This window comes from Rhinoraja longicauda, chromosome 2 (assembly GCF_053455715.1).
Source record: "Rhinoraja longicauda isolate Sanriku21f chromosome 2, sRhiLon1.1, whole genome shotgun sequence".
In the NCBI taxonomy this organism is placed as follows: Eukaryota; Metazoa; Chordata; class Chondrichthyes; order Rajiformes; family Arhynchobatidae; genus Rhinoraja; species Rhinoraja longicauda.
In genome coordinates this window covers 64,934,022-64,944,932 of record NC_135954.1, presented here as the reverse complement: position 1 = coordinate 64,944,932, position 10,911 = coordinate 64,934,022, and the positions used below count along the sequence as shown (strand labels likewise).

Sequence of the window (10,911 nt, the reverse complement as noted above, 5' to 3'; positions counted from 1 at the left end):
CACAGCCCCGCCCCGCATAGCCCAGCATAGCACATTCCAGCCCAGCATAGCACAGCACAGCCCAGCCCAGCATAGCATAGCCCAGCCCAGCATAGTATAGCAGAGCCCAGCCCAGCACAGCCCAGCATAGCATAGCCCAGCCCAGCATAGTATAGTATAGCAGAGCCCAGCCCAGCACACTCCAGCACAGCCCCGCCCCGCATAGCCCAGCATAGCACAGTCCAGTCCAGTCCAGTCCAGCCCAGCACACTCCACTCCAGCTCGGCCCGGCCCGGCCCGCTGTTGCTGCCGGAGGACCGCGGGAGCTCCTCCCTCCTGTATCCCGGCCGCCCCTGCGCTGGGGCGGAAGTGCCGCAGATGGCGGCCTGAGCGCTGTCTGTCGCTGTCGCTGTCTGTAGCTGCGCGGTGCGGCGGGGCGGGGCGGCGCGGCGCCATGGCGGAGAAGTTCGACAGCTTGGAGGAGCATCTGGAGAAATTCATCGAGAATATCCGTCAGCTCGGCATCATCGTCAGCGACTTCCAGCCCAGCAGCCAGGCGGGCCTCAATCAGAAGCTGTGAGAGCGATGGCGGGTCGCGGGAGAGGGAGGGAGGGGCGGGCAGAGAGAGAGAGATGGAGACCATGGACAGGGGGGAGACCAGGGACAGGGGGGAGGGATGGAGACCATGGACAGGGGGGAGACCATGGACAGGGGGGAGACCATGGACAGGGGGGAGACCAGGGACAGGGGGGAGACCAGGGACAGGGGGGAGACCAGGGACAGGGGGGAGACCAGGGACAGGGGGGAGACCAGGGACAGGGGGGAGACCAGGGACAGGGGGGAGACCAGGGACAGGGGGGAGACCAGGGACAGGGGGGAGACCAGGGACAGGGGGGAGACCAGGGACAGGGGGGAGACCATGGACAGGGGGGAGACCAGGGACAGGGGGGAGACCAGGGACAGGGGGGAGACCAGGGACAGGGGGGAGACCAGGGACAGGGGGGAGACCAGGGACAGGGGGGAGGGATGGAGACCATGGACAGGGGGGAGACCAGGGACAGGGGGGAGACCAGGGACAGGGGGGAGACCAGGGACAGGGGGGAGACCATGGACAGGGGGGAGACCATGGACAGGGGGGAGACCAGGGACAGGGGGGAGACCAGGGACAGGGGGGAGACCAGGGACAGGGGGGAGACCAGGGACAGGGGGGAGGGATGGAGACCATGGACAGGAGGGATGGGGACCAGGGACAGGGGGGAGACCAGGGACAGGGGGGAGACCAGGGACAGGGGGGAGACCAGGGACAGGGGGGAGGGATGGAGACCATGGAGGGAGGGATGGGGACCAGGGACAGGGGGGAGGGATGGAGACCATGGAGGGAGGGATGGGGACCAGGGACAGGGGGGAGGGATGGAGACCAGGGACAGAAGGGAGACCAGGGGGGGAGGGGGAGGGGTGGAGACCAGGGACAGGAGGGAGGGGTGGAGACCAGGGACAGGGGGGAGGGATGGAGACCATGGACAGGGGGGATGGGGACCAGGGACAGGGGGGAGGGATGGAGACCATGGACAGGAGGGAGACCAGGGACAGGGGGGAGGGATGGAGACCATGGACAGGGGGGAGGGATGGAGACCATGGACAGGGGGGATGGGGACCAGGGACAGGGGGGAGACCAGGGACAGGGGGGAGACCAGGGACAGGGGGGAGACCAGGGACAGGGGGGAGGGATGGAGACCATGGAGGGAGGGATGGGGACCAGGGACAGGGGGGAGGGATGGAGACCATGGAGGGAGGGATGGGGACCAGGGACAGGGGGGAGGGATGGAGACCAGGGACAGAAGGGAGACCAGGGGGGGAGGGGGAGGGGTGGAGACCAGGGACAGGAGGGAGGGATGGAGACCAGGGACAGGGGAGAGGGATGGAGGACAGGAGGGAGATGTGTCAACAAGGCAGGAGAAGGAGTGTCAGGGTAGGACGGCAGTACGTCAGTGCAGGTTGAGGTAGACCAAGACAGGAGGGTACCAGGATATGGCAGGAAGGTGGTGTGTCAGGGCCAGAGGAGGTAGATCAGGGCAGGAGGGAGGTGTTATGGAAGGGGGATGGTGTGCCAGGGCATGAAGGAGGTGCCAGGGCAGGGGGGATTGAGTAGGGGGAGAGGGAGGGATGTTTGGGATGGGGGATTAAGGTGAAAGGGGATTTAAGCAGTGAGATGTTTGGGTAAGGGCAGGGAAAGATGCATTCTCTGCTAATGGAAACGTTGGGATTATTCTGTTACTTGCTAACTGTTGAATATTCTTCTGAATGCAGTCTCATTGATCATTTTAGTAAATGAGATGCAAACTCCCAGGCCTGCAGGCACTTTGGGTTTTGTGTGCTTCAGACACTTGTTTTAATTTAGTGGGTTGACCAAATTGTAAGATGCAAAATTTTATTTCAGTATTCAATTTGTAATTTGTCCCTCAAAATCAGACTTTGGCGACGAGTAATACCAGAATAATCCAATAATTTATAGATATCAGCCATCTAAAATTAAAAGGTAATGCAAATACAGTTTTAAAAAGCCAAACAAATACCTAAAACTTAAGTATTCTATGCCATATCTGCACAACAAAATTTTCAAGCATGAGACGAAAGCTACATTATATTTATTAATCTGATCAAGTAATTAATATGGTTTTGCACCAAATGACTAAAATAAATAATGGACGTTTTTTTAGATTTAGAGATACTGTGCGGAAACAGGCCCTTTCGGCCCACCGAGTCCGCGCCGCCCAGCGATCCCCGCACACTAACACTATCCTACACACACTAGGGACAATTTTTACATATTACCCAGTCAATTAACCTACATACCTGTACGTCTTTGATGAAATGTAACAGTAAAGCATAACTTTGTTTTTATATTTAGAAATTCTATGATTAGTGGACTACAAGATGTTGACAAATGCCGACAACAGCTGCATGATATTAATGTGCCGCTAGAAGTATTTGAGTAAGTATTAATTTTGGCTTAAAGTTTGCAGCAATAAACATTTCTGACACAATGAATTTTAATGACTACAACACAGCATGATAGCAAACAAAATATTGATGTTTGAACAATGCATTTCCTCGGTGTAGAGCTTAATTTCCAATGGTGATTCTAGCAGATAGAGGATTATTTACATTGGAATAGAAAACCTTGTTGGGTTTTTATCAGTTTAGGGGGATTGAAGTTGAGTGAGCAGTGTATCAATTGGATCATCTTAGATCTTAGAAAGTAAAAGGAAAATTGGAAGAGAAACATCTTTGGTCAGGATTTGGGAGGATTTGACAGTCTGGTAGTAAGGATAGCAGGAGGAAGTAATTAGGTGGCCTCTTGACATGTGAATCTTTCAGATGTTTTCACCTGTTGAAGCAGAGTGTGGAGAGAGTATTACAGTGACAAGTCCAATGGTTCATTGTTTTTGGCACCATGTTCAGAGTTCCAGCTGCAGCTCGCCATAAAGCCCCGTAACCGCTGTTGTCTCCATCTGGATTGTCCAACGAACCGTTGCCCCTCTCCTTGCATGTCCAGCTTCAGCCTTTTATGCCCCAGAGCCTCAGCCGACCTTGAGGGCATGGAAGGTAAGACCTCAGTTCTTCTTACCGACCCTTTGTTCTAGCGTTTGCTGTCGCCGACTCCATTCACCCTCCTCTCCGGTCCTCTGGAATGAGCAGGAGCCAGGCTCGGTGGCTTCCCTCTCCAGACACGTTCCCGGCGTCCGATGTGAGCATCAATCTGGCCCAATGTGATAATGAAGTTAAGGCAACTTTGCTAACGGGATAATATTAAAGATTTTGGAATCTTTATAGAATCTAATATGCTCTTGTAGTTTTGGTGATGGATTGATAATACATGTTCTGCTATGAGAATATTGTGTTCCTTATCACATTATGAAGTTACGACTTGCACTATTTGGAATGATAGGGATGGGAGAGAGTAAAGGTTTTGATGGGGATGGAGATGGGGATCAGAATGGAGATGGGTATCAACTGAGTAGATAAACAGTTGCACAGGTATCAAAACATAAAAGACACAAATTTAGACAGATGTGGATTTGAAAGTAAAAGATTGATGGTAGTTAGTTTCCAGTGGTGAATATAGAGGAACTGAAGTTGGTAATGGGTGTTGTGAGATTGAATGGTCAGAGATGTCATTGATTGACATTACTTATGACTTATTTGCCATTATTTCACTTCTAATATCTCGAGACTCTGGTAATGATTTGCGCAATATTTTGAGCGATATCATGAAAAAATGCACCTTAATATGGAAGTTATTGAATTTTCATACAGATACATTGATCAAGGTCGAAATCCTCAACTTTACACCAAAGAATGCCTTGAGAGAGCCTTGGCCAAGAATGAACAAGTCAAAGGGAAAATTGATACCCTAAAGGTATGCAATCGGATGAATGCTTTTGTAAACAGTGGTTAACGCATAATTCTAAGAGATCATCAGAGATGAGTACTTAATAAGATTAGGCCCTGTCAGAAATATAACAGTTAAACAAGGAGTGTTAAATCAAAGATGAAATTGTCTGCAAGAAAAATAGAAAATAAATATTTCAATGTTGTCTAGTACCCATGGAAGCGTTTATGAATTGAATTTGTTGTCCATTGCATTGCCCTAAGAATTTTTAGGAAGAAGGCAGGGTTCTGACTGAATGTTGCAAGCCTTTGTTTGCATGTGGCATTTATGTTTTATTTGTAATAAAATAAAGATTAAAGAAATATGCAATTAGATTTTAAAAAATTCTAATCTTGGTTGAAGTTTTGATGTATTGGTATTTTGGAATGCACTCGTTAAGAAACTGGGCAACACCTTTGGTTCTCATTTTGAAGTTCGGCGCACTAATGGGTTAAGCACGTGTACGCAGTCAAGGCTTGCATGTAAATTATAGTAAAAAGAAAATCTAGATTGCAAGAGGATTTTGATGATAGAGGTAATAATTGTGCTGCACAACTGATGAAAAAGGAGAATCAAAAGATGCTGAAAATGTAAAATTAATTGTCAAAATTATATTTTTGTGAAGAAGTTGGCGGCGGCGAGGTGGGAAGTTTCCTTGAGTTTGTTGTTTACGAGGGGGCACTGTGATCTCTCACATTGTCCCGGCTCTGGGTCGTTGGCGATCCGCTCTCCGGCGAATCTTCACCGGCAGCTTCTGCCTCCAGTCCCCGCTGTCTAAGAGCTTGCTGCGGGCCGGATAAAATCTCGTGGCGGGCAGGATGTGGCCCGCGGGCCATAGTTCGGAGCTCCCTGGTTTAGAGTTTAACGTCAGGAAATGCCTTCCTAAACTTCTGTCTATATTTTCCTTTTACAATATTTTATGACATTTGTCACTTTAACCAAGCTTTCGGTTAGCTGTTGCATTAAATCTTTCAGGAGAAAGTGATCCCACACCATTGTTAGGTAGATAATTCCAGATTGTAAATTACAGAGTATTTCTAAATCTTAATGTCTTTGAGGGAACCCAACATGTTTCCCATGTTCTGTTGGTCTTGTCTTTCCTGATAGTAGAGGCTGTGAGTTTGTGACTCAAAGTAGCCTTAGCAAGTTAACTTAGCAAGAAATTTGTAATTGGTGCACACTGTGGGTACAGTACACCGGTGATAGAGTTAGTGAATGTTTGGTGGGATGAATGTAGTACCATTTAAACAGGCTGATTTGTCTTGGATTTTGTCAAATGTTGTTGGAGCTTGTTCCAACTAAATGGAAAATATTCCACCACACCTCTGGCTTGTATCTTGTAGGTAGTGGAATGGTTTTGGAATGCAAAGAGGTACGTCATTGCCTTTTACCTGGGCTGTGGTATAGGTATCTATTTTACTATACACCCTCACTTCCTCAAATCCAGGATGTTAGTGGTATGGATCTTGGCAATAATCATGAGGTTGAATGTGAACAATAGATGATTAAACTTTGCTTTGTTAGAAATGTCAGTGCTTGGAACATGTAATATTGATGTTGTTTGCTGCTCAGCAGCCTATGTCTGATTGCTATCCTGGCCTTGGTGCATGCAGGAATGTGCTGCCTTCTTTTCTGCTGAGTTGCAGATGGAATTGTACATTGTACAAACATCAGCTCACCGCCTCACATCTTGCCTAATAATGGAGTGATAATTAAAGCAGCTGGAAATATTTGGGCCTCGTACACCATTCCTGGGGCTGGGGTGAATGAACTCCCAATGGCTGCATTTGGCACAAGTTTTCCTTTGTATAAGTTGAGACCAACAACGAAGAGTTTCCTATTGGTTCTCCTTGATGATCAATTTTCAACAGATGCTGCCTTGATGTTAAGGACAGCCCCTCTCACTTCACGTTGAATTCAAGTCCATTGGAACCAAATAGACTTGGCAAAACCATTGCACAATATGCCATTTTTATGGGAGAGCCCTTCAATATTCGGCACATCATTATTTCAGTTTCATGGAATAGTTTTGTCATTCGTCAGAGATTTGATGCGATATCTGGAGATTTTTTTTGTATGTTATTTTGCTTTTACTGCTATCAGTCTTGAGGTTCTTTTACTTTATGAGAGCCATACAAGGTGTGAATCTCTGGTCAATTTATGCACAGCCATTTTCTGTGCTTTCATTTAGTAAATTCAAATGGCTCAAAGGAATACATTTCTAGTATTGGTTTGGATTATGGGGTCAAAACTGCACATATATAATATTTATGCCCTTGTATATTTAATCAATTCAGTAAAACTATTGTTTTTGCTGTACCAGCAATTTTCCTAATCTGTTTCATTTACCGTCATGCTGTAGCAGACCTGGTTTGATTAAAGGCAGAATACCTGGGGAGCAATAAATCATAATACAGCTTACATACAAAAAGCAAACTTGTGAACTAAAAAGTACATGAATTCTGCAAACCTCTCAGGCTGTGAATGCTGCAATAAAAAAGGTAGAATCTTCTTTGGTCTATGGTGACTTTATATTTATCTACCATGAAACAAACTAAACTGGAACAAAAAGGTGAACTTTCTTGTCTGGTCCAATTGATTAGACCTATTTTTGGTTGCGGTGACGTTTAAGTCACTGTTGAAGGGCACACATTAATCATCTTGTTATCTATGGCATAATGTGCCCAAATGCATAGGAAGGGATGGGCCAGACATTGTTTTTACAGAGCTTTGAGAATCAGCAAAATGTATTTAATATTGCAAATCATCATTACCCATGTTATATGGAATCACTGAAGAATGGTCTCAACTCAAAATGTCACCTATTCCTTCTCTCTGGAGATGCTGCCCGTCCCGCTGAGTTACTCCAGCATTTTGTGTCTACCTTGTGTGGAATCTACATCTCTTTCTGCCTCTTGTGGAATGTGACTTTGTTTCCGTAAACCCTTGTGAATTCAATAAGCTGTTTCAAATTTCTGTGCCAGGTCTGTCAGATTTGAATCAAGTTAAACCTATGTTTACATAAATGTTTAAAAATACAGTGCAATTAAACTGGTCATGTAATGTTAAACACCTGTACACCATTATAGACAAAAAACAATAGGTGCAGGAGTAGGCCATTCAGCCCTTTGAGCCAGCACCGCCATTCAATGTGATCATGGCTGATCATTCACAATCAGCACCCTGTTCCTGCCCTCTCCCCATACCCCCTGACTCCGCTATCATTAAGAGCTCTATCTAGCTCTCTCTTGAAAGCATCCAGAGAATTGCCCTCCACTGTCTTCTGAGGCAGAGAATTCCACAGATTTACAACTCTCTGAGTGAAAATGTTTTTCCTCATCTCCATTCTAAATGGCCTACCCCATATTCTTAAACTGTGGCTCCTGGTTCTGGACTCCCCCAACATTGGGAACATGTTTTCTGCCTCTAGTGAGTCCAATCCCGTAATAATCTTATATGTTTTAATAAGATCCCCTCTTGTCCTTTTAAATTCCAGTGTATACAAGCCCAGTTGCTCCAGTCTTTCAACATACGACAGTCCTTCCATTCTGGGAATTAACCTAGTGAATCTATGCTGCACTCCCTCAATAGCAAGAATGTCCTTCCTCAAATTTGGAGACCAAAACTGCACACAGTAATCCAGGTGTGGTCTCACTAGGGCCCTCTTTGCACCTATACTCAACTCCTCTTGTCATGAAGGCCAACATGTCATTAGCTTTCTTCACTGCCTGCTGTGCTCACTTTCAGTGACTGATGAACAAACAGTTTGGATGTTAATTGTCTTTGTTATTCTCTGGCAGTTAGTTTTAGTTTAGAGGTACAGCCCGGAAACAGGCCCTTTGGCCTACCGAGTCTGCGCTTACCAGCGATCCCAAAACACTAACACTATCCTACACACTAGGGACAATTTAAAATCTTACCAAAGCCAATTACCCTACAAACCTCTATGTCTTTGGAGTGTGGGAGGAAACTGGAGATCCCGGAGAAAACCCACGCAGGTCACGGGTAGAACGTACAAACACCGTACAGACAGTACCCATGGTCAGGATCGACCCCGGGTCCATGGCGCTGTAAGGCCGTAACTCTACCACTATGCTGCTCCACAATGGTAATTAAGTACTGATGTATTATTTTTTAAATGGGGAAAATATCGTGATAGTAGTGCAAATGATCGAATTAATAAGTGGTCATCCTTCCATTTTGATGTGTGTATTTTTATAATTGCTTTCCTCTTGTTTTAAAAGTAGAAGTGTCACCCTTAATTAACATCCTGATATACTTGATCTGTAGAGAGAACACAAACATGAAGGTGGTAGTCAGAGGAGATACCTTTCAAGACACTTAAGGCAACAAATTAACTAAAAACAATGACTTATGAATTGAAACTTGCTAGTTTTAAACATTGTGTCAAGGGTCGGTGCTGGGACCTCTGTGATAATGGAGTTGTGGATATGAGAATGATACAGCAGGATATAAAGCAGTTGGAAATATGGGGGGAAAATGGCAGATGTTGTTTAATTTTTTTGAGGAGTTGCATTTTGGAAGGTCAAATGCAAGAGGAAAGTACACTGTAAATACCCAGACTCTTGAGAGCATTGATATACAGAAAGATCGTGGGATGCAAGTCCATAGTTTGCTTACAGTGGCAATATAAGTGAATGTGGTAGTAAAGAAGGCATACGACATGCTTGGCTTTTACTGGATGGAACGTTGAGTGTAAAAGTTGTACGGTTACGTTGCAACTGCCAATGGTTGTGTTAGGAGCAGATATGATGGCAACATTTAAGCGAGATTTAGATAGACACGTGGAACATGTGTGGAATAGTGGGATACCGAACATGTGCAGGCAGATGGAATTGGTTGAGAATGGCATTGTGATTCTTGCAGAACTGGTGGATCTGTGTGTTGTACAATTATATTGTATATATACAATTAATTATTGTTTTTGTCATTTCAGAAATTCAAGGGTCTTTTGATTCATGAACTGAGCAAAGTTTTTCCTGAAGAAATGTCCAAGTACCGAGCTATCCGATGTGAAGATCATCTGCCCACGTAGCTAGATCCAATGTGTTTTATTTTGTGGAAATATATTGCTTTTTTCCATGGAACTAACCTGATTGTGGCTAGCTTTTTGTAGCCTGAGGAATTATTCTTGACTGCTTTCAAGGAATACATTTGTTTCCTATACATGAAGTTCAGCAGAATATCACTGAGAAAGAAGGAAATGCCTTTTTACATTCTGGTTGCATTACTGCTAACATTGAATGGATTTAGTTGGTTTGTGTTTGATAACATAAAGGCAACATCATAATTGTATGGGTGGATGAATTTAGTTAAAACTGATTTTGAGATACTTTTGTACCAGTAGACTCGATGAGTTCATTTTCTATATTGCTGGTCTGTTCAGCAATTTTTGTAATAAAATAAGCTCTTTGCTACTAGAATGCTTAATGGAATTTTCTTTAAACTTTTTTATTTGATTATTAATAATACAAATTATAAATTTTAAAAGGATAGGTAGTATGAAAATTATGAGTACATAAAGCTATTTTGGAATAACATATCCAACAAATCATCCTCCAACATTTCCGTCACTTCCAACGGGACCCCACTACTGGCCACATCTTCCCATCCCCTCCCCTTTCTGCGTTCCGCAGAGACCATTCCCTCCGTAACTCCCTGGTCCACTCGTCCCTTACCCAAACCACCCCATCCCTGGGCACTTTCCCCTGCAACCGCAGGAGATGCAACACCTGTCCCTTTACCTCCCTCCTCAACTCCATCCAAGGACCCAAACAGTCTTTCCACGTGAGACAGAGGTTCACCTGCACCTCCTCCAACCTTATCTATTGTATCCGCTGCTCTAGATGTCAACTTATTTACATCGGCGAAACCAAACGCAGGCTCGGCGATCGTTTCGATCAACACCTTCGCTCAGTCCGCCTCAACCAACCTGATCTCCCGGTGGCTGAGCACTTCAACTCCCCCTCCCACTCCCAGTCTGACCTTTCTGTCATGGGCCTCCTCCAGTGCCATAGTGAGGCCCACCGGAAATTGGAGGAACAGCACCTCATATTTCGCTTGGGCAGCTTACAGCCCAGCGGTATGAACATTGACCTCTCCACCTTTAGATAGTTCCTCTGCCCCTCTCTTCCCCTCCCCCTTCCCAGTTCTCCCTCTATCTTCCTGTCTCCACCTATATCCTTCCTTTGTCCCGCCCCCCTGACATCAGTCTGAAGAAGGGTCTCGACCCGAAACGTCACCCATTCCTTCTCTCCTGAGATGCTGCCTGACCTGCTGAGTTATTCCAGCATTTTGTGAAATAAATACCTTCGATTTGTACCAGCATCTGCAGTTATTTTCTTACACTAGGAATAACATACAATCGTTTTCAATTTACACTGCCTTTTCAAAACAGCAATTTTGTTGCTTTACTTTGGCTGATACAGCATAGAAATTGACCTTTTGGCTCACCGAGTCTGCACTGACATTGTGCACCC

At 45.5% G+C, this 10,911-nt stretch overlaps 1 protein-coding gene across 1 annotated transcript; it reads left to right on the top strand.

Annotated features, from left to right (window-relative positions):
* The first annotated feature begins 347 nt into the window (after positions 1 to 347).
* Positions 348 to 10,392, top strand: med10 (mediator complex subunit 10). Its single transcript, XM_078428254.1, has 4 exons — positions 348 to 555; positions 2,888 to 2,971; positions 4,297 to 4,399; positions 9,369 to 10,392. Exons 1-4 carry the CDS (start codon positions 434 to 436, stop codon positions 9,465 to 9,467), a joined length of 408 nt encoding a protein of 135 aa, XP_078284380.1. The 5' UTR covers positions 348 to 433; the 3' UTR covers positions 9,468 to 10,392.
* The last annotated feature ends 519 nt before the right edge of the window (positions 10,393 to 10,911 follow it).